The sequence below is a fragment of the Tachysurus vachellii genome, chromosome 10 (genome assembly GCF_030014155.1).
Source record: "Tachysurus vachellii isolate PV-2020 chromosome 10, HZAU_Pvac_v1, whole genome shotgun sequence".
Classification (NCBI taxonomy): Eukaryota; Metazoa; Chordata; class Actinopteri; order Siluriformes; family Bagridae; genus Tachysurus; species Tachysurus vachellii.
This window is the reverse complement of record NC_083469.1, coordinates 11,565,664-11,589,253: the sequence shown is the minus strand read 5'-3', so window position 1 is coordinate 11,589,253 and position 23,590 is coordinate 11,565,664. Positions and strand designations below refer to the sequence as shown.

Genomic DNA, 23,590 nt, shown 5'->3' with positions numbered 1-23,590 from the left:
TTATGCATATGAACTTGACTTGTGGAATATTTATAAAGAATTAAATCCTAGATATGTATTAAAATGCCAATAGCCCTCATTCACTTTGGAGGTCATCTTAAGCCCATTTTATTCCAGACCACCAAACAACTGTATCAATCAACGGTGGCCTCAGGATTTCTAGCTAGAAACATGACAAAATACAATATTAATGCTGTACTTTGTACTGTATGACAATAATCTAAATCAGTGGCTTCACAAACCTGCATGCTCCTGATTTTGGTTGGAAATTAATCTAACAAAATATTGGTAATTGAAGGCAAATATTCATATGCGGCTGTTTAAGATGGAAAGACGTGCAACTGTTGATTGATGTAGAAAAAAGGCAAGTTTATAATGATCCTTACATTAGTACAGCCCTTTTTATTTTATATTTATAGAACTGCTCCACATCAGCCTTTGCTGATGCATGTGTCTCTGCTTCTCGTGTAAAAGGGCTTTAACAGGCCACATAAACCAAGAGCAGCTCTAAAACTGACATTCTGCTCTGGTTTGGGAGTTCGAGAGCAGAGCTTGAGCTCACTCCACAATTTAGCTCAGCAGGTCTTCATTAGCAGCAATTTATCTCTCATTCAACACACTGCATTTATGCTCACTGCTTAGGTTTCACCATGAAGAACTAAACTGAATATATTACAGATGAATCACATTTTCAACAAAAAAAGAATTCAGACGGTTTTATAATGAATAATATATAATAATGTTTGGAAAAGGAAATGACCCATTGGAGTGCTCACCTGTCTGTACTGCTGTGTTCTCTGCATCATATGCATGTACATATTGTAGACCAGGTTGGCCATTTCAGGCATGTCCTGTATTACCCGAGCAGGCTCTTTGGAACGTTCCTCAGTCTGTAAGGAAAGATGGAGACAGAGAGTAATCTTAATCTTTTACATCATTTTCCATGACATTATTTTTGAAGTGTTCTCTGCACTGTATGAATTTGATAACTATTTTCTGTCTATCTGTCTATGCACAGTACTGGACAGGGCCAGACGCCTATTGCATTTATTTGAGCCACACTAGAAAAATTAATATTCTGTTAAAAAGCCAAGCGCTCTTGGAATTGTAGTGTCTGCTATTCAGCGCTGCAATTTATTAACAAAATGACATCCATTTTTTGGATGCTACTAAAGTACATTTATGAATATTTCAAGAACTTGAAAAACAGACAGACAGCATGGACATCTGATTTTAGTCTTCATAATCAATTGGTGTCTATTGCATTATAGGTCTGTTACAACTGGGCAAGGGAACTATTCTTTAAGGAAAGTGAACAGGCTGAGTGTGTGTGTGTGTGTGTGTGTGTGTGTGAGTCAGGTCCTGCTACACACATTGCTACAGTGAATATAGAAATTCTTGATAAAATTACTCTCATTCTCTCTTATTATTAAGTCTCCTTGAAATAGTTTTTGTGCTATAAATCATGTCAGACATGGTGTTTATTACAACCAAATTAATGAAGGTTTTTTGTTTTAATATAATTCTATACTTCAACTACTGTGGTTTCAGACACATGATAAAAATGTATCTGATAATTGATCTTGATATTTAGTTGAGATTAAGAGAACAAGAATAAAAGGAAACCTTTCTGATGCTGAGTGACGCCGCTACTAGGATTGTAAATCATTACTGTTCCACAAAACCCAGACAATACTCAGTGTGTGTTGAAAGGGTGTTCAGTAGGACTGTATTTTGAATACAGCCCTTAAAAACAAGATTTGATTTTAGTGTAAGGCTAAAATAATTGTTTGGTTATGTTTTGCTAGACACATTAATTGGCCTTGAAGGATTTGACAGCTTGACTATCACCATAAATCTCTCTACACATGCATCATTGTGTACTCACGGAGTTGTAATACTCTTGAGGTCGGATGTGCAGTTGCAGCGGCAGTGCAGTCAGCTGATTGAAGGCGGGCGTCAGCTCAAAGCAGTTCTGGAAAAGGGAGACTCGAGCAAAGATGTATAAACCCAGCCTGGCCCTGGACATAGCTACCACTAAACGCCGCACATCTCTGCAGACACAAGATTAAGATGGTTGAATCAAAATAAAAAATGCAACTTACAGAAAAAGCAGGGAGGAAGAAAGAGTGAAAAGGAAGACAATTATGGGTTTAGATGCGTTAGATTCTTCCACAGTTGGGGTAGTTTGCCTTTCCTCATGATCAGAGCTCAATAAAAGTCCTCATTAATGAAACAGGTTCAATTGGAAAAAGGCTGATAAGGCACTCTGTGCTGTAAGGAGTCGGACTGTAAGGCTTTAATCACACACACTAGTCTTTTCTTTAGTACCGGCTTCAGTTCAGCATCTTCTCTCGCACACACAGAGACGTACACAGAGGCAGACGCACACACACACAGACAGACACACAGACGCGCGCACACAGAGGCAGACGCACACACACACACAGACAGACACACAGACGCGCGCACACAGAGGCAGACGCACACACACACAGACAGACACACAGACGCGCGCACACAGAGGCAGACGCACACACACACAGACAGACACACAGACGCGCGCACACAGAGGCAGACGCACACACACACAGACAGACACACAGACGCGCACACACAGAGGCAGACGCACACACACACAGACAGACACACAGACGCGCACACACAGAGGCAGACGCACACACACACAGACAGACACACAGACGCGCGCACACAGAGGCAGACACACACACACACACAGACAAACACACAGACGCGCACACACAGAGGCAGACGCACACACACACAGACAGACGCGCGCACACAGAGGCAGACGCACACACACAGACAGACACACAGACGCGCGCACACAGAGGCAGACGCACACACACACAGACAGACACACAGACGCGCGCACACAGAGGCAGACGCACATACATACAGACAGACACACAGACAGACACACAGACGCGCGCACACAGAGGCAGACCCACACACACAGACACACAGACGCGCACACACAGAGGCAGACGCACACACACACAGACAGACACACAGACGCACGCACACAGAGGCAGACGCGCGCACACAGAGGCAGACGCACACACACAGACGCACACAGACAGACACACAGACGCGCGCACACAGAGGCAGACGCACACACACAGACAGACAGACACACAGACGCGCGCACACACAGGCAGACGCACACACACACAGACAGACACACAACGCGCGCACACAGAGGCAGACGCACACACACACACACAGACAGACAGGCGCGCGCACACAGAGGCAGACGCACACACACACAGACAGACACACAGATGCGCGCACACAGAGGCAGACGCACACACACACAGACAGACACACAGACGTGCGCACACAGAGGCAGACGCACACACACACAGACAGACACACAACGCGCGCACACAGAGGCAGACGTGCGCACACAGAGGCAGACGCACACACACACAGACAGACACACAACGCGCGCACACGGAGGCAAACGTGCGCACACAGAGGCAGACGCGCACACACACACAGACAGACACACAAACGCGCGCACACGGAGGCAGACGTGCGCACACAGAGGCAGACGCACACACACACACACACAGACGCGCACACACACAGACAGACGCGCACACACACAGACAGACGCACACACACACAGACAGACGCACACACACACAGACAGACGCACACGCACAGACAGACGCACACGCACAGACGCACACGCACAGACAGACGCACAGACACACACACAGACAGATGAACAGACGCACACACACAGAGGCAGATGCACACACACAGAGGCAGATGCACACACAGACAGACACACAGACGCACACACAGACAGACACACACAGACAGACGGACACACAGACAGACGCACACACACAGACAGACGCACACACACACACAGACAGACGCACACACACACAGACAGACGCACACACACACAGACAGACGCACACACACACAGACAGACGCACACACACACAGACAGACGCACACACACACAGACAGACGCACACACACAGACAGACGCACACACACAGACAGACGCACACACACACAGACAGACGCACACACACACACACACAGACAGACGCACACACACACACACAGACAGACGCACACACACACAGACAGACGCACACACACACAGACAGACGCACACACACACACAGACGCACACAGACGCGTACACACAGACGCGTACACACAGACGCGTACACACACAGACGCGCACACACACAGACGCGCACACACACAGACGCACCCACACACAGAGGCAGACGCACACACACAGACAGACGCACACACACAGACAGACGCACACACACAGACAGAAGCACACACACAGACAGAAGCACACACACACACACACACAGACGCACACACACAGACACACAGATGCCCACACACACAGACGCACACACACACAGACGCACACACAGACAGACGCGCACACAGACAGACAGACGCGCACACACACAGACGCACACACACACAGACAGACACACAGACGCCCACACACACAGACGCACACACACAGACAGACGCGTACACACACAGACACACAGACGCCCACACACACAGACGCCCACACACACAGATGCACACACACACACAGACGCACACACACACAGACGCACACACACACAGACGCACACACACACAGACGCACACACACACACAGACGCACACACACACACACACACACACACACACACACACACACACAGACACACACACACAGACAGACACACAGACGCCCACACACACAGACGCACACACACAGACGCACACACACAGACAGACGCGCACACACACAGACGCACACACAGACAGACGCACACACAGACAGACACACAGACGCCCACACACACAGACAGACGCGTACACACACAGACAGACACACAGACGCACACACACAGACGCACACACACACACAGACGCACACACACAGACAGACGCACACACACACAGACAGACGCACACACACACAGACAGACGCACACACACACAGACAGACGCACACACAGACAGACGCACACACACAGACAGACGCACACACACAGACAGACGCACACACACAGACAGACGCACACACAGACAGACGCACACACAGACTGACGCACACACAGACAGACGCACACACAGACAGACGCACACACAGACAGACGCACACACAGACAGACGCACACACAGACAGACGCACACACAGACAGACGCACACACAGACAGACGCACACACACACAGACAGACGCACACACACACAGACAGACGCAGACACACACACAGACGCACACACACACAGACAGACGCACACACACACAGACAGACAGACGCACACACATACACAGACAGACAGACAGACAGACACACACATACACAGACAGACAGACAGAGGCACACACACACAGACAGACAGACAGACACACACATACACAGACAGACGCGCACACACACAGACATCTGATATAAATGTAAAAAATGTTATTCATTTAGACCAGATACTGAATGTGTGTATGCATGTCTTTAGAGAGTCCACTTCTGTAAGACATCAGAGCTATTTTATCTGCATAGCCATTCTAGTGTTAATACAGAAGTGTATAGTGTCTGCTGAATGAAATCACAGCTTTTATAATCTTTAAAAGATGACTGGAGATAATATCAAGAATGAATCAAAACTTTCAACATAAAAGCTACAAGCAAAATAACCAAAGTGCAGAACCTTTGACTCATTCAAGATGTCTAAAATAGAGGAAAGGGAAGAAAAACAAACTTTCGTTCTTTCATGTGGCTTCAGGTCCATCAGCCCAAACTAAATAGAATGCACTACCTCAGACTTTTAAAGTATCAGAGGTAAAGTAGTGCAGAGAGGACTGACAGTAAACGCTTTTGCTTCAGCTCGGCATGTTTCTGAAGACGATTATAGTCTTCTAGTGCTTTTAAGGACATTAGGCTTGCAGAGCACAGATACAAAGCCATAACTTATTCATTAGGCTAAAACTCCATTTCCAGGCTGCAGGTTCAGTGTGCTGTGCTGAGCATGTCTCAATGTTCACAATAAACACACCACCAGACAGCAATAATTCTTACACTGGAAAAAAAAACGCTGCGGCATTTTTTTAACACTTCAGATGTTTATTAAATATGCAACACACTAACATAGGAGTCACTGAATGTTACATTTATGTTTACATTCAATAGTCACTCTCTAAGAACACTGACACTAAGGAGCCTTTCGGGCCAGTGCTTTGATCGTGAAGCTTTGCATTGCTCCATATTTGCCAATCATTCTATATACGACAGTCCTTCTTTTCATATAAGCATTATACAAGGTTTCTGACTCTGCATGGGCTAACAAGTGTACTGTAGGAACTAAATTGGGGTAGATGGGGTAGAGGAGGGTCAACATGATAGCTTTAAAATTCATCAATTGTGTGCAAAACCAACATGCTTACCTCAAATGTCCTACAGCTTTGGTGCGTACCAGCGAGAGGATGATGTAGTCATTCTGCTGACCCTGAAACCTGTCCACTGTAGTTACCTAAAAAAAAGAACATCCCAGTTTTTTTTTAATGCAGCCGGCTGATCCTGCTTACCTGTTTTTCTATTTACTATATAGAAAAAATAAATAAATAAAAATAAATGAATGAATAAATACAAAATTATATATATATTTTTTTTTTTCTTTTTTTTTTTTTTTTTTTAAACAAAAATGGCTGGGGCTTGCAGCTTTGCATGTATTAAAACACAGCGAGGCAGCATGAAGCAGGCAAAAACCTTACACGGCTATTTATCTACATGCACACCTGAGTTTTCCTGATTGGCTTTTTGACACGATCAGGAAAACATGCTTAGGGAAAGAACCCAGGCAGGTAAACTAATCCTCTTTTAATAAAACCCCAAAAAGCACATTTAAAACACAATTCTGTGCGCATCTCTGTACAATAATGCTGCAAGCTGCTACACTGCACAAACTCTCTTACGCACACACACACACTCACACACATTCACAACTGAGCGAAGAAAGAAAAGCTGCTGCAGGTTGATAAAATCATTGTAGGTTATCAGAGCGCAGTAGTGCTGGCTGCTTCTGTCTGATCTGGGCATGATAAACAGAAAAAATGAGACCCAGCTAAAGTGTTCCCTGACAAATGGGCAGCACCTTTAAATAAATCTCAGGCTTGAACTATTTCCAGACATCCAGTCCACTGAGACAATCTACTGCTGGGGCCTTTTGGTGGACAAATAAAGAGGGAAAAAATAATAAAAAAACAAAAACGGGGGTGGGGGGTGGGAGAGAGAGAAGGCCATCTATTTACAGCTCTCTGTTGCTATACAGAACAGGTGCAGCACCGCAAGCAACAACATGCCACTTTACAATAGCAGGAAGCAGTGAGATCTGTAGGTTTAGACAGGCCATTTCAGCTCTGTCTACAGACATTCCCTCAGATGCCCTGCTTTTCTGAACCATCAACACAGTTGTTGGCTGAGGCAACCATGCCCTACCCCTGAGGAACCGCCTTCAGAAACATGATGGACTAGATATGCCATGCGGTTATGTCCAAAATGCTTTGCCCTGCTTTTCTCCAGCTGGTGCAGCATGGCAGAGCATTTTATTATTTGCCTTCAGTAAGTTCTCCAACATTGTGGATTGTATTCTGCTCAAGGGCATGGGGAATCCATGTCGAACCTCAAACTTCAGCCAGTGCATGGTGAGTCAAAGTGCAACACCACTGAGCCTCAGCTCAATTATAACCTGTTGATGAGTAAAGGTGCCCCTGAAAGAGTCCATGAGAGCAGAACATACAAGCTTCTTCCTCTCATTAGCACCCTCAGACTGGGATTGGTGTAGGTGATGCCTCTCAGCAGATGGTCACTGAAGTAAAAGATTTATTGGCGGTTCTCCAGTAGTCTGCTTTGGCCTGTCAAATTTACAATGTGCAAACCTAAATGAGACTTGTTAAATGTTCTGTTTTCACAAACTCTGATTTAACAGTACCTGCAAATGTGTGCTATTCTGCCAGAATACATGATTTTTTTTCTTGAGTACATAAGCTTAACACTTGATTTATTAGTCTTTGTGTGTGTGTGCGCGCATGTGTGTATTGTGTGAATCTAGTTCACCCTGCATCTGCATTAGTGCATTTTTTCATCAACAGGCATCTATACACTGTAAGAGGTTGAGTGGTCATGGGAAAAGTACAGCAGATTTTAATATAAACAATCCGCTCGGCGGTAAGCAGCTGAAAGCCGTATACATATTTCTCCACACTCATGTATATGTAAATGTGGTGGTGTTTTTCTTTGAAGCCGCACATAGTTTGTGCTTCACTTTTCTCTAGGGCTTGTCTAGAGTCTAATAATAATCTCCTTTTCAAAATGATGTTTTTTTGCTTCTCCCTTTCTTCTTCTCTCTAATTAGAGCACTTGTAACAGACTCCTGAAATGACATTTGATTTGTTTTAGCCATTCTGACAAACTGTCAGCAGCGTTACGGCCAGATGCAGGCCGGGTGACTGTTCTGCAGTTCAGCACATTCTCATCATGGCTCTATTTCTTTCCCTGTCACCAAAATGAATAAACCTGCAAATCTTCAATGGCTTCCTGTTTTTTAAGCACTGCATGAATGTTTACCTTATAACTTTAACCTTTGCAATTCTTTGATTCTCAAATTAACTGTGAATATGTGTATAACTCCTGTGATAACTTCCTCCTGAGTAATGGTGTAACTGAGAGCACATGGTAATTTTATTTAGGATAGAGCCACGTGCCCTGCTTCTTTGTCAGCCACTGTCAGACTACCCCATCCCTGCCCACACACAAACACTCGCATGCACACAATTCTGAACTCTGGGTTCTGTGTAACTCAGTCAGAAGGATCGTTAGTCGTTAGAGACATTCTGTTCTTCTGTTTCCCTAATTCTCTGATCTATCTGATGTATGCATGCAAATTATATAAGCATTCAGCAGAGATAAACTTATTTGTAAGATTGTGATTACTTTGTTGGGCTGGCCGAAGAAGAGGTTGTTGGCACACCGCTGGTTGATGACATCTCGGATTAAGTGCTTCTGGCCATTGTAAGTAGTGAGGATGCTGATGCGCTCTGCTGGGTAACCCAACAGCCTCATGTACATGTACAGAGCCACCGAGTATTCTGCCTCAGCAAGGTTCTACACACAGGAAAGAAACAACACATTAAAAATAATGAAAAATGTGACAAACAGCACCTTTAGATACAGCTGTGGGGAAAGAGTCACGTTAAGCTGTGGTAGTGTGACAAAAACAATTAAGCCATCATTTTCTGAAACACTTGTTAAACAGCAGGTACAACGTTAACGGTTGCTGAAAAGGTTTTATTCTAATAAGAATTCAGGCAGGACCTGAATACATCATACATATAAACAAATCTGTTTAGAACCTTAACAAATCCCTGACTCTAGCATCATCAAGGCACAATCCCATTTATTCACTCCATTTTGATTTGCCAGTATGTTTATTCCTGGAAACTGATCATGACTATATAAAGCCTGTTACATGTGTGTCCTTGACAAAGCGTAATGTCAGAAAGTCTTTAGCTGTTGGATAACAGTTCTGTCTCTCTCACACCTTTGGATTTCGCTCTGCATGTGTTCAAGTACAAGGTGATTGAGCACTGTAAAGTCACCGAGGACAGAGAGGATGAAGCTCTGGGCAACGAACTGCAGGCATAGAGAACTTCACTTGTGCAATATTTCCAAACTATGACATTTTAAAATATTTTGTTCATGATTTTCCATGTCGAAGCAAAGCAGCATGATCATGTTCTGCTTATTTACCACTGAAGAAGAAAATAAATGAAACAATACAAGCTGTTTTATCTAGTTTCTCATTTATGAGACTACAGTTTAAGACACCAGGTAAAGGAGAACTTGACCTCCTAAATCTGTATATTTTAGACAATCTCTCAACCCTTGTGTTATAAACCATACTGTGTACTTGTTGATGCTGCTCTGTGAACACTATTGTGATGTAATGTGCTGTCTATCCTGCACTCTGCTGTATGTAATTTGTTAGTGTACTAACACAGTACCATGGTCTGTGTTATGTTTTCATTTCTGACCAGCTATATAGGGCTGAAATGACAAACTCTTCTTTACTTGACTTGAAGAGAATAAAATGATCATTATTATTATTTTATTACATTTTGAACCACCACTTAAATCAAAGGTAATAATATGTCTATGCACAGTAAGAAATCTTATCTGTACTGTGTGTATACTTGGACTGCAAGTGAGTGAATAAGTGATTGAGAAAACAAAGGATGGTGCTTTTTAATGCTCAATGACCTGCTGCCGAACCAGGCATTGAAATATAACCATGCATTCCACATTGACAAAGCAAAGAGTGACAAACAAGATTAATAAGTCTCAGTGGTGGTGAATTTCACTCTCACAAGGATCATCTGGCCTCTCAATCGCAAACAGCTGCAAACAATGCCGCAATTTCAATAATGCGGAGCATCTGAATAGGACAAGTAGTGACACTATTTTTGGAAGGCTGAATCACTTCATTACAACAGATTCAATAAAGGACCACAGGGCAGCTATTAAAACTGCACACAATTAGAAATAAATAGGTTATGGAATCTTGCCACAGCTGCTAAACCCCAAAGCGCTAGAAATGCCAACTCTGTTTCCATTACACACACACACTGTGGATCTACTGTGTACTGTGTATCTGTACACAATGGTCAGACGATGGTACATGAGAGCCCCTGACTTACACTCTTCTTCTACATGTTCGAGATCAAATATGTCAATCTAAGCAATAACATTTTTTTTTCTGGGCACAAGCACAGATGTTAACTACACTCAAAGACAAGAATGCTTGTGGTTTTATACAAATGCGATCTAATGTGCTGCAACCGAAGAGCCCCCAGTAACCATGGCAACAGCATAGCTTTAAACCAAAGGCTCAGTGTGAGTGCAGTTTGAGGACAGACATATCACACAGAGAATCTTATAACAAGTTCAATTTGTGGCATCATCAATGCACTAAAGCATTCAGTACAAAAAAAAAAAAAACAGCAACATGCTCTTAGCAAACCAACAACATGCTCTGAGCCACATACACAGTGTCTACACACTAACACTCAATAATAGCTCTACTCTTAATAATATTAACCTTTAACAACCCTGTAACCAAACTGCCTCACCAATTAGCTGGCCACAGAAAAGAAAAAGAATCAATATTTCACATTAGTGTTGGTTAAGTGGAGTCATAAGCCTTGTTTAAACAGTGACATTTACAAGCATACGAGTCTCATACAGCACCCGACGTGCTGAATCTAGAGCCAATGAGGGTGAATGAGATGGAACATTAGTGTAAAAGTACTTTGACTAATGAGGTGTAACTAATGTACATTAGAATAGCGGCTGGCTCGTTGGCAGAAAGCTGCTGTGGCCGGAGCTCCATGGAGGCCTGGTGGACGTTTGTTCAGCTGCTGCTGGGACTGACTGTGTAAACACTAGCTTCTTTATTGCTCCTCAAGTGATCCCTGCCTGATTTTACAGCTGCTTGAATGTGCATACTTCATATTTGGAACAAAAAAAACTGTCTAAATGCTTGAAAATATAAATTTGTGTTACAATCATGCCACATGTATCAAGCAAATGACCACTTTTTACTTGAGAACTTGATTACTCATACTTGATTAACCATAATTAATCCCATAATAAATAATATAGAATTGCTCCATAAAAAATGTGAACAGAAATCAGTGTGTGATGTAAACAGAGACCTGGTAGAAGTAAGGATTGGGTTCAGACTCCCCGATTCCGTTGAAATTCTCCACGTTGATGAGTTGGAAGTCGTAGGCAAAACCTGCGTTGGGAGCCTGGAACTCTGGCTGGCTCTGAACATGAGGGAGGTTTCCTAGACGCTTATAGCGCCAGTTGTACAGATTACACAGACTGCAATACACAAACAGAGGGGTTTCATTAACATTAAGAGACACAAATGATAAGAAATGATGAATACATACAGATGTACTAAGAGCTAGATTACGAGGAAGGAACTGTAACACATGGTCTTTGTATCGGTGAAAAGAAACAGACCTGGCACGAGCTCGGCCCTGAGCGTCCAGGTCCACTGTGGGCACTCCTAATCTCACAAAGCGTGTGAACAGAGATTGCTCCATGTTGGAGTATTTCTGGAAGGCCATGTTCTTAATCACAGGAGGAAGCTGGTGATGATCACCAATCATGATCCAGCGCTTCAGACGACTGTATCCATCCTCAGGATTCTGTTACAAAAAAAAGACAACAAAACTAGGAATGTTAATGCTTAATCTTGAAGGCATCTGATCTGCATAATATCACATTTCAGTGATTATACAATCCTTCAATCCCATTGTATTGAATGCTTTCAGACTGGGGTGTTCACTGTTATCCGCAAAGGGCTGACGTGGCTGCAGGTTTGCATTCTAATCCACCAGGAGCCACACGTGAGTCCACCCATTTAATTAGATGAACTTTAAATAGCCTCAGGTGTGGCACCCACACTGACCCTATCCAGATAAGATTGGACACTCCTGCTTTAAAGCCAGATTAACAGAACAGTTCTCATGTTTAGTCCTGAAAACACACTGTGTAGTAGACTTGTGATCCTTGCAACAGCATGCCTAACACCTGACTTAATAATTAACAGATATTAGAGACGGATGAATCAGGAAACCACTTAATGGCATCAAGAACAGCAATCCTCAAACAGATGCATTAAACCAGCCCTTTTACTGTAATGCACAACATTAAACTGAATCTTGTGGTCTCAGGAGTATTCAGTCAGTGCAGGGACAGGTGGCAGAGTGGAGAGTAGAGCCATGTTGTGATAACACCTAGCAGTGTGGGAGAGTGTTAATGCTTAATATGTGTTGCTTTCCAACAAAAAAAAAGCCCCCTCCAAGGGTAGTCACATGCTCCAGCCATACACCCAAAATCAACATCCTTACTGAGCAGCTACAACGTTAAAGGCTAAATCATAAGTCAAACGCCCGTCAATGGCACATCTGTGTTTACTCTCTGCTTTGCTACTCTGGGCTGATTTAGAAACCTTAAAATAAACTGGCTGAGCCTTGCACATGCAAGCATGGAGCATAGAGGTCTGTTCTTATAGGGATTAACTCCCAGCACAGCAGTAATAAAGGACTTGGCAGGGCAAAAGCTCCTAATTGGGAGTTAAACTCAGGGGTCAAGCATTATTCAATCAACTATTGAGAGGCATTGCAGGAAAATTTAGCAGAGGGCACATTCATCGTGTGGGAACTTGATGCAACACCATGCAAGAGACCCAACAGAAAATCAGATTCAAAGCTATGTTGAGTTATGGCTAACATGATACTGCCTTGCTGCCAGGCTATGATAAAGTGAGACAGGTTGAACATGGGAGAAGGTTATACCTGCAGTAAGAGCGGAATGAAAGTTTCAATCTCCAGGATCTGAGCTGCTTCTTCCATTAGGATGTTGTCATACTGAAACAAATGAACATGTCATCAAATTTAATTTGTAAATCTCCTACAGCCATGGTATGGAACGACAAACTTCCACTTAATTCTCTAGTTTAGTTTTAAAAATTATACTGTTTTGTTATATGAAACTAAATAAATAATGTTGTGAATTTCCCACAATTAATGGGGATCGCATTTTTAATATGAAAACACCCTTTGCCCCAGAAAACATTAATTAATTTCAATATAAATTCAACATGTCTTTAAGTGTAATTTGTTAAACTTACAAAACCTAAATGGATATCAAATTTTTCATTCTGTTTGAAGAGTTACCTTAAAGCCGAGCTCCACGAGGTCATGGCGTTTGAGAGCGGCATGTGTGCAGGTCATGGCAATGATTTTAGCTTCTTTCACCAGCAGGTATTTTGATCTGTCCAGTCCGCTGCGCAGCAGCTCAAAGGCCCGAAACTCCTGTACAAATACCAACAGTGCAGTCAGAACTAAAGTTTCTCACATCTACTGTAAATCTGCATAAAGAATGACTCTGAGATACCATTATCTCCTCAAACATCTGCTGTCAATCATAGGTAGGCGCAAGCGGTTGGATTTTACTGTGTTAAAAAAAATTGCTTGCAACCGATTTTTGGGAATACTGAGCTGCTATAACAGATAGGAGGAATAGAGCAAAGCAGTGATCTATAGCAAGACACTACACAAGCAGCTGCGACTGAAACCACTAGATCATAAATGTTTTATGTGTTACTATTTTCAGTTTAATATTAAACTGATAAAATCATGCAATATTAATGAGGATAATTATAACCCTGACCCATCACTAGAGGACAAACAGCAGCCAAGCTGCTTCCTGTGCTGATGCTGGAATGCGAGAAACAACATGAGACAAGCTCCGGACCAGCATGTTTTTGAAATACAAGAGTCAGACATTTATTACAGTCATGTGTTGTCGGCATCTGCCTTATCAAAGAGAGATAACATAACTGACAGTGTGGTCTTGCTTATTCTTCTATGATAGAAGAAAAAAAAAAAAGCTTCTCACAAAAAAGAAAACATGTCAGTAGAGTGCTCTGGTATCAGCTCTGGGAAATGAACATGTGCAGAGGCTGAGATATTACTACAAACCAATAAATCGGTTATTGCTTTTTGAGGCCAGTTCTCCCAAAAGAGAGTAACATTTTGCTATCTCTGTATAAATTCGGGCCTGTCCCTGATGGCTGAGACTGCAAGAGCACAACATATGAAAAGGGATACGCATTGAGTAGGTGGGAATGAGGATGGGCGGCAATGCCACTCTTCAGCAGACAAGAAAGTTAAACTCTCACTGATCATGTCATCATTATTGTCCATGACAAATGTCTAGTTAAAAGAATGTGCAAGTGATAAAGATGATCTCCTGCTTATCTGAAGCTTAGTCCACACTAACTAGAGGTAATATTTTTAATGTTTTAGTCACATTCCCATTCCCAGTGAATTGAATTACTCTGAATTAATTATTTTTGCTTCCATAAGTTATGTAATGAATCCTTCAGATAGACAATGTTTAACTGCTGTATGTAGCCAACTCCATGTCAACTCTCAGTCACACTGAACTAGGTGCACAACTCCCCCACACACTTACTTCCAGTTGGGTGAAGATCTTGCGGATGTGACGGTAACAGCCTTCTGCTATGTCCATGTCCTCCTGGTAGCTCTGCCCCTTAAAGACAGGCTGGGGTGCATTTGAGAAGTACTTATTGAAAGGAAAGTGTGCAGCCACGTCCTGTACGCTCACCTCACGGCCCTGTTTGGGCCTGACCTTGCTTATGTATTCCTCCCAACGTGACATAACCTGCAGGGAAACGGGAAAAGAAAAAAAAAAATGAGAGAGAGTGTATTTGTTTGTGAGCTAGATCACTGCCTCTGGCATTCACATGCAATATATCACTGCTAAATAACCAGAAATAATGATGCCCAGCTTAATTAGTAGCATGTATGTGTGACTGCAGTAACGTGTATGTCTGTAGGATGTATGTCTGACTGCAGGCTGTAGCGTTGTTTAGTTCATAGCATCATTGTTATTGATATGAGTATAAGCATCTCATATATCAGCTGATCTAAGCACCGAGAAGTGGAAGATGGTAGAACACGAATTCAGTGAAAACTGAGGAGGAAAGAATCAAAAATAAATAGGCAAATAAAAGCCCTGTTTAAAGGACACAAGCATGCTGACACTGACTTATTGGATGTAAATGTCTGAAACCTGATCAGGCACATCTACTGAGTTCTACAGAGGTTGTAATTGCTGCTCTCATCCTCTCAAACCTGTATCCCTCCTTGTGCATCTCTCCATAACATCCCCTGCAAAACTATCTACTAACTATGTTTTTATCCATGTTGGGTCAGATTTTTTACCACCCTGTTCACAGCACTGCTTGTTGACTTTGTTTCTGCCCAGTGAGGAGTTACTATGTGCTACTGATTCCAATGGAAAAAAAGATGTCACTTTTTTCATATTTCTGCATGCAGCCAAGCAGAAAAGCATATTTGTGGTTTTTGTTTTCCTGAGTAGGGAGAATCAAGGACTATCGAGGTGAAAATACCTGATAAAGGTAAAAATGGCCGGCTGTTTCACAGGTGTAGGACACGTCGCCCGGGACGCCGAGACTCTCCTGCAAGCGAGCCACCTCTCTGAGCAGCTCCAGCCTTCGAGCCAGAACATAGTTTACTCTTCCATACCTAAGGTGGAAAACAGTATAATGTCAAAACTCTGATGAACAGATAGTAGCACTGATAAAAAGAAGGACAACATGACGACGATAGAAAACAATGAAATCTAACAATAGCTGGAAAAAAATCTCTGTAGGTCTTCTGGTGTTTTCTTTAGGGGATCACTGACACTGTGTAGCAGCTAAAAGGAAATGCCAATAGGTTAAAGCACTAAAAAACTAAAGCCAAAATGTTTTATTAATCATTCAGCCTCATACATGGTATGACGCACAGCATAGCTCACCAAAAAAACACTCCATTTAACAGACAATTCTTTAAAATCATAAAGTAATAATTAAGACAGTGATGTTGAATTTAAAAGGATGAAACATCTTTAACTAGTAAAAGTAGAAAAACCAAGCAATACTGTAACTGGGGAAAAGTGACTTGAAAAGCTAAAATAAAAATGACAATTTTCAAGGTGGCACCAGGACAAACCAATCATCAAATAGCATGTTAATGTAATGTAGGTATTAATAATAAGCTTAAAAAAATAAGCTTCTGAGTGCATGGTTTAGTTAAAATATCATGCATGTGTAACTACATGCATCACACTGCCTCAATTGCAGTTTAAAAAAAACAAACAAACAAAAACAAAAACACACAAACCAATTTCACGTCCTGTAATTAAAAGTACTGAAAGTGCCTAATTTTGGTTCTATTTTAATATTGTTAATACATGGAACATGTTTTTTGTTTTATTGTTATTTGGCAATGTTCGGTTAGTGTTAAAAGTCTCCATCACAGTGTTTACAATGGTTTTTCATTTTTCATGATCTGTACTGCTGATTTGATTCCTTGCCTTTGCCTTCCTCTTGCCATTGGTTTGGAAACTCAGTGGGTTATGAATGCTGTTATCCCTCGTCATCTGCATCTGTCTGGCTCTCATGCAATCTGCATAATGCAATTGTGCCCATCCAGAGCAGATGCAGTCTCATTTATCATTGCTGATCTTGCACCAACAGGCCCCTCTGCCTTCCATTACCAAGCCAATATCCAAATTCCAACCTTGCTTCAGTGGATACTTCACCTGACTACTGTAGGCTTGTTCCTAAGAGCTACTGATGTAATAAATCCACTATCTGGCCTTCACAGAAGAGCATAGGTTTCCTTTTGAGTCCTATCAAGTTTTCATCGTCATATCGTCTCAGACAGTTCTTCCGCGCTGCTGTTACTCCTGACTTGCTCATTAGAGATCGAAATCTTTATACGGATTTCTATAAAGCTGCTTCTGGACAATGCCTTTTTGAAAAAAAAAGTGCTGTAAAACTGAAATGAATCAATATCCACTGATGCACTAATAGACAGGCTTCTTAGTTCAAGTGCATTCTGAGAAATCCAAAGAAATAGAAGAATAATTCAGCCCATGAAAAGTGCCCACATTGAGACCCCTATAGTATCTGTTTTTTAGGTATATGATGCTATTGGTCTTATAAGATCTGCAAAATCTGACTTTGAATTGAAGTGGAATATTAAACATCCTACTGTGGAGTAACACAACGTCACATCTGTATTGCTCTATATTAGGATCTAAAACCCTTAGAAACCTCTTTTTCGTTCATGTAAACTTTGGGGAAAATACAAAGCAACAGCAGTCATTTGTCCCACAGGGTCATATTTGCATGGGCAACTTTTACTGTATTCTATGAACACCTTTAGCCTCAAATAGATGCCCTGTGAACCTTTCTGGTGAGCTTTTTTACATATGGTGCATCTTCCATTTGTATCTGTTTAAAATGTTATCCGTTAGATCTAAATAATACATTCATATATAGTTATTTGCTAACTTTCTGCATGTATTTGTGCCACAAGTATCTCTTTATTTATATATTTATTTATATATGTATTCTCTGCTTAGACCCACCTACACAGAATTAGATATGCCAAAGATGTCACAAGGAACAGAGACTGAGTCGTTCTAAGTTATTCAAATTAGTGACAGCAGGAGTCTGACTTGTGTAAAACACACAACAGACAACACTCAGGGCACTAATTAGGAGCTCTAATAACAACATCAAACACTCCATAAAGGGCTGCTGCCTTCATCAGGGGAGCAAGAATGAAGACAAACATTGTACTGGGGGGGACAAGGTGGTGCTGAGTGGTCTTTAAGTTTATAAGCTTTGATCTGTTGTGTGACCAGCTGGGGTTCAATATCCTGCCTCCATGTCTCACCTGCTGAAATCCTTCTCAGTCTCCAGCGCCTCCTCTCCGTGACCCAGACGCAGGAGGTGCCGCTCGTCGATGTCCAGTGCCATGATTTTCTCAAAAAGTTGGTTCAGTGCCTGGGTGAGAGAAAAACACAAATACACACACAAGCTGGATTTAGTATGATGCAATTTCAGTGAACATAATTTAATCTAATTCAGTGAACAGCCCCTGGTAGAAATAACACATATTTTCCATCATGAAGTGTACAGAAACACAAGATTATAAGTAGTGGACAAAACCTGTGGGTTTTGCGTGAACAGTTTTAGTGTGATTGATGGCCACAAACACACAGCCTCAGATCTATAAATATTCCAGACCTAGACAGGCATTTTAGGCCATGGAACGATCATTTTTCTACAGCTGCCATTTCAAATCCAATCAGGTGATGATTATAAAAAAAGGATGCTAAGCCACCGGAAGCAGAGGCACAGCTTTACCTGATTGGAGTGAGTCACGATCAGTGTCCTTTGCTCAGGGAAGTTGTGGTAGAGATTGGAGATGATCTGCACGGCTACGTCTGTTTTGCCTGTACCTGGGGGACCTACGACCTATAAAAAGTTGGTTAAAAACAAAAAAAAGAATAGTTAAAGAACAAATACAGAAGAGAGCACAGCATAGTTCATAAAGAGCTGCAACTAGTATTAGCTGAATGACCTCTTGCAAAAAGAGATGATGCATATGCAAGGTCAGGCAGTCTGACTAATGCACAGAGAAAATACGCCCTTAATTACACTTAACCATTAATTCCAGGGTAAATCCGATATAAACAGAGCGCTTTAAATCCAGGATAAGCCTTCACAGGGGTGTTAAAGAATAAAACACAGACTGAATATTAAATTCCAACATCAGACATGTCTTTACCACATGTGTTATGCATAACTTTATGACTGTCATATTACAACAGTACAAGTCGTGTGGTACTGAAAGCTGACGCATATCGGATATGCATCACTGTGACCTTAGTCTAAACAGTCAGATCAGAATTAATGCACACAGCTTAAATTACGCCCTCGTGAATGGCTGTGAATTTACACACAGCCTCAATAAAAAGCAACAACTTCAGGCTAAAGATTCTTTGTGTAGCCTCCATTTTCTTTGTTTACTTCTGTACAGATCATCTTTGCTTTGTGCAGGAGGGACATATCACAAGCATGATATGCATAGTGTCATATATAGAACAAATGATAAAAACAATTTGAACAGAAAAAAAATTAAGTGAGCACTTGAAGGCGTGCAGTGTGAAAAATAAGATACAGACATCATCATATAGGTTGCAGAAACAACTTCATCATGACACATCAACATGTTGAACATATCTAAATACACCTGACAATTACATTTTATATGATGCTATTTAGATGTCCCGATTGTAACCGCAGCATTGCACCATGCAAATTACAAAATTGTGAATGCTTCCTCAAGGGATTTGCAAAAGATCTAAATGTAGATTACATAAAGTACACAATGTAATACAGGGCAAGGGAACCCAAGGCCTGTTGCTTGGCTGTGAAATAAGCCCACGCATGCCAGCAGATTGTGGAGGTGGGGAGAGACAGGCATGTAGGATGACTTGGTTTATAACCCTGTCGATAGCCTTCCTGCCATATTCACTTCCAGCCAACTGCACAATAAATAACAGCCAACAGTCTCTGCCAACAACCAATCAGCAGTTTGAGGAGGCTTCTCAATCAGCATCCTGTTCAGACACTCCGAGGCCAGCAAGGACATAATGGCTCATTTACTGAAGTCCTCTCACAGCCATTATTCACTTTACCATCATTCCGCTGACATTTACATAGATGATAAGAATATCGGTGAGAAATTATATAAAATTAGAAATAGAATAGAAAAATATCTAAAGCAAGAGAATGATGCAGGCTATACAGCTTTTTGACAGTGGAAGTGACATATGTGAAGAAAGAATGACAGAAAAGAGTAAAATAAAGGTAACATTTTGATCTTACCATGGTGAGGCCTGGCTGCATTCCTGCACGAATAGCCTCAATCTGTGTTGGGGTAAATGGGATGTTGTTCCTGTCCAAATACACAGCGCAAGTATCAGGAATCAGTCTTCAATATAAGCTTGTGATTTCCTTTACATCATTTTTATTTTCAGTTGCGCTTCTCTCACCTTTTGGGTTGGTTGTAAGGATAGGGGCCACGGTTTGGAATCACATGGGGCTCCACTATCAGTGTGTTATCTTCTTCAGTTTTCTCGCTTTCCTCGTCTGCTTTACGCTTCTTCCCCTTCACGTCCTTTACAGGGAACTTGATTCTGAACATAAGCAAAAGGAACAGTTTTCATTTCAAATTCAGAAATCAAAATTGCACCTGGGATCAAAAATATTATGATTTCCATTTTGAGAGGCACATAAATGGGTAGAAACAGTCAGATTGTAGCAGGATGAATGTGTTCCTGACCTGAATGGTGGGACCTGCTTGGCTGGGTCTTCCTCTGTGACCTTCACTGTGTAACCAGGGAAACAGGACTTAAGATTATCAATAGACAGGAAGGTGTCATTGAAGTCCAGGGACGAGATCTGATTGGGCATTTTGGAGTAATGAGCACTCCCAGGGTCACCATATCCCAAGATGATGTCATGCAGCCAATCAGGGACAACGCACTCAGTGTTCATCAGGTGGCGTATAGTCTCTAGCACAGCCTACAAAGGTGAACATAAAATTCAGTGATGGTCAAATGTCTTAAATAAGAGACATTTACTGGCTATAAGTACAGTGGATACAAAAGGGAAATATAAAAGCAATTAATATAAATTGAAATGCTGACTATGGAATTTTTATGTATTTATCATTTAACAATCCAAAAAATGTTTTTTTGTTTTTTTTTTTTTTTAAAATAAGTTATTTAATTTCACAAAGGATTCTGAAAATTATTTCATTTATCAACAGGTTACTGAATTGAAAAGTGAGGCTGGAATAAACCTGAGAGACGAACCTTGAAGTTGTTCTCCTTGGGCTTGCGTCTCATTATGATGTTGAAAGTCTCGTAGGGATCCTCAGCACCATTCTGGATGCTGTTGGTCATATCCTGTTGGTACTGATTCGGGTCCAGCCACACTCGGAATGTTCTTGAGTCACCCCTTAGTTTGGGCTTTGGATCAGGACCTTGAGTCAAACACAGAGAAGATTTACTGAATGTGCATTATATGGCCCTATCGTAATCATAAGTACATATCATTTCAAAGCTGGTCCTCTCTTTGAGGCTATAACTTGAACCTTGAACCTTTTGCAAAAAAGTCTTCCATTAAATTTTTAGATGGTGGCTATAGGGATTTAAGCAATTCAACTACAAGAGCATTAGTCAGGTTTGGCACTGCAGTAAGGTGAGAACGTCTGTAGTGAAGTCGCTGTGTTCAGTGGGGTTGACTACGTGCAGAACACACAAGTTCTTCCACATAAACCATAAATCATGTTTTTGTTTAGACATTGTTTTGTGCAGTGGAGCACTGTCATAATTTCAGCCTTAAATCCACTTTAGGGGAAACCTAAATTTATAGCATACAAAGACATAGTAGACAATTGTGTACTTCCGAATTTGGTGCAACAATCCGGGTTAAGGCAGGCACATGGGTGTGATAGTCAGGTGTCTAAATACTTTTGGCCATATAATATAGTATAGTATACCCCAAACAAATGAAATTCAAATACAGTACATAAAACCAATAGTGTTTACATAAAAAGAAAGATGCAGCCGTAAGCAGTATCTATTATTTTATGCATATATCTTCAGAGAAATTTCATTGCATAGAGCTGCATTGCCATCTTTCATGTCCCCTCTGATGCATTTTCACCTCTGTATTGCTGCCAACATGGGGTTGTAAGAGTGACTTTGGCTGATAAAAATAATACCAAATCACAGCAGAGGAGAGATTAAACTTACCTTCCTCAATGACCCGGCCTTTATCATCCAGCATGCCTTGCACCTCACAGCCCCTCACATACACTAGGCCTGTCTGCTCCCTAAAGGGCTGGCGCCGATCAAAGCGTGTGCCGTAGGGTAGGGTGGGACGCACGGTGATGAGAAAACAAACATCATGCTTACGCAAACCTGAAGAGAAGAGTGCAAGGAAGAAAAGAACATGGAGAAGAAACGGCTCTGTCAGCACACACTGACCTTGTATACATGAAGCCTGTAATTATCCAAGTTCACGATCACACTCAAATCTTACCTCTTACACAAAGGGAAAGGGAGAACAGATTCGTAAAAAGACAATAAAAGCGCTGGAGAATCACTCTATGACTGATTTAACACACTGCGTCATAAGTAAAGCATGACAAACTATGACAAAAACATCATAAACAAATGAAAAACAGACAGGAATCTCATCTGTGACCAAGATCTGTGATGAAAACTAAGTGAAAAGCTTGGGCATTAATCTGGATTAATTCATTTCATATGCACATTCTGAAAAAACTTTTAAAAATCCTAATAAAGGTTCATGTCAAGATTTGGAGTATAAACATTTCATGTCAGCATTATTATAGCAAGGAAAAGCTTGTGAGTCCTGTCAGGGCATAACAACTAGCTAACTTTGGTCAAATATGCTAACTAAATAACTAAAATCACAATGAATTAGATAAATACTGAAATACTAGTTCACCAAAACCCTAAGTACTAAGATCACTTGCATTTATGTCCATGTTAACAAGTGATTCGTGGATATGTTTTGGAGAAAAGTTCCTTCCCTTTATCATTCTGTAATGATAAAATCTCAGTAACCACTGAGACTCAAACACACATGCAGTAAGGGGGCATAATGTGTCTAATGCCGACTTGTAATTTTGTCTAATGCTACTAAGAAAAATATTCCATTTGTTTATGATAGAAGATATGACATTGAGCATTGTTCCATAATGTTGTTGTCTCACTGACTACTTCCAAGATTCCAAGGAGGATTGCAAGATCCCTTAAAGAAGTGAAAATTAAACAATAAGGGAAAAAAGAAACCGTTTTTCAGCTTGTACGTGTTCCTGTCATTTGCATATCTGTATTATGTTATGAACATGAATGTAATGTCAAAAAAGATCTAAATAAACAATAACATAAGCCTTTTCTGATTGGTATTTCCATAAATAACCCATTACATCTGTTTAAAAAGTAGATTTA

The 23,590-nt window shown here is 41.5% G+C and overlaps 1 protein-coding gene across 3 annotated transcripts in view; it reads right to left on the bottom strand.

The window, feature by feature from the left end:
- aqr (aquarius intron-binding spliceosomal factor) overlaps window positions 1-23,590 on the bottom strand; it is a 41,862-nt gene that overhangs the window by 915 nt on the left and 17,357 nt on the right. For all 3 annotated transcript variants that reach the window (XM_060879427.1, XM_060879426.1, XM_060879428.1), the window contains exons 19-35: window positions 22,364-22,531; window positions 21,419-21,588; window positions 20,884-21,125; window positions 20,594-20,737; window positions 20,427-20,496; window positions 18,900-19,010; window positions 18,427-18,536; window positions 16,086-16,221; window positions 15,125-15,334; window positions 13,822-13,959; window positions 13,441-13,512; window positions 12,101-12,288; window positions 11,785-11,956; window positions 9,005-9,175; window positions 6,460-6,545; window positions 1,889-2,054; window positions 777-890 (exon numbers count right to left, since the gene is read on the bottom strand). In XM_060879427.1, coding sequence (XP_060735410.1) covers window positions 777-890; window positions 1,889-2,054; window positions 6,460-6,545; window positions 9,005-9,175; window positions 11,785-11,956; window positions 12,101-12,288; window positions 13,441-13,512; window positions 13,822-13,959; window positions 15,125-15,334; window positions 16,086-16,221; window positions 18,427-18,536; window positions 18,900-19,010; window positions 20,427-20,496; window positions 20,594-20,737; window positions 20,884-21,125; window positions 21,419-21,588; window positions 22,364-22,531 — 2,468 coding nt within the window. The remainder of the gene's footprint in view (window positions 1-776; window positions 891-1,888; window positions 2,055-6,459; window positions 6,546-9,004; window positions 9,176-11,784; window positions 11,957-12,100; window positions 12,289-13,440; window positions 13,513-13,821; window positions 13,960-15,124; window positions 15,335-16,085; window positions 16,222-18,426; window positions 18,537-18,899; window positions 19,011-20,426; window positions 20,497-20,593; window positions 20,738-20,883; window positions 21,126-21,418; window positions 21,589-22,363; window positions 22,532-23,590) is intronic.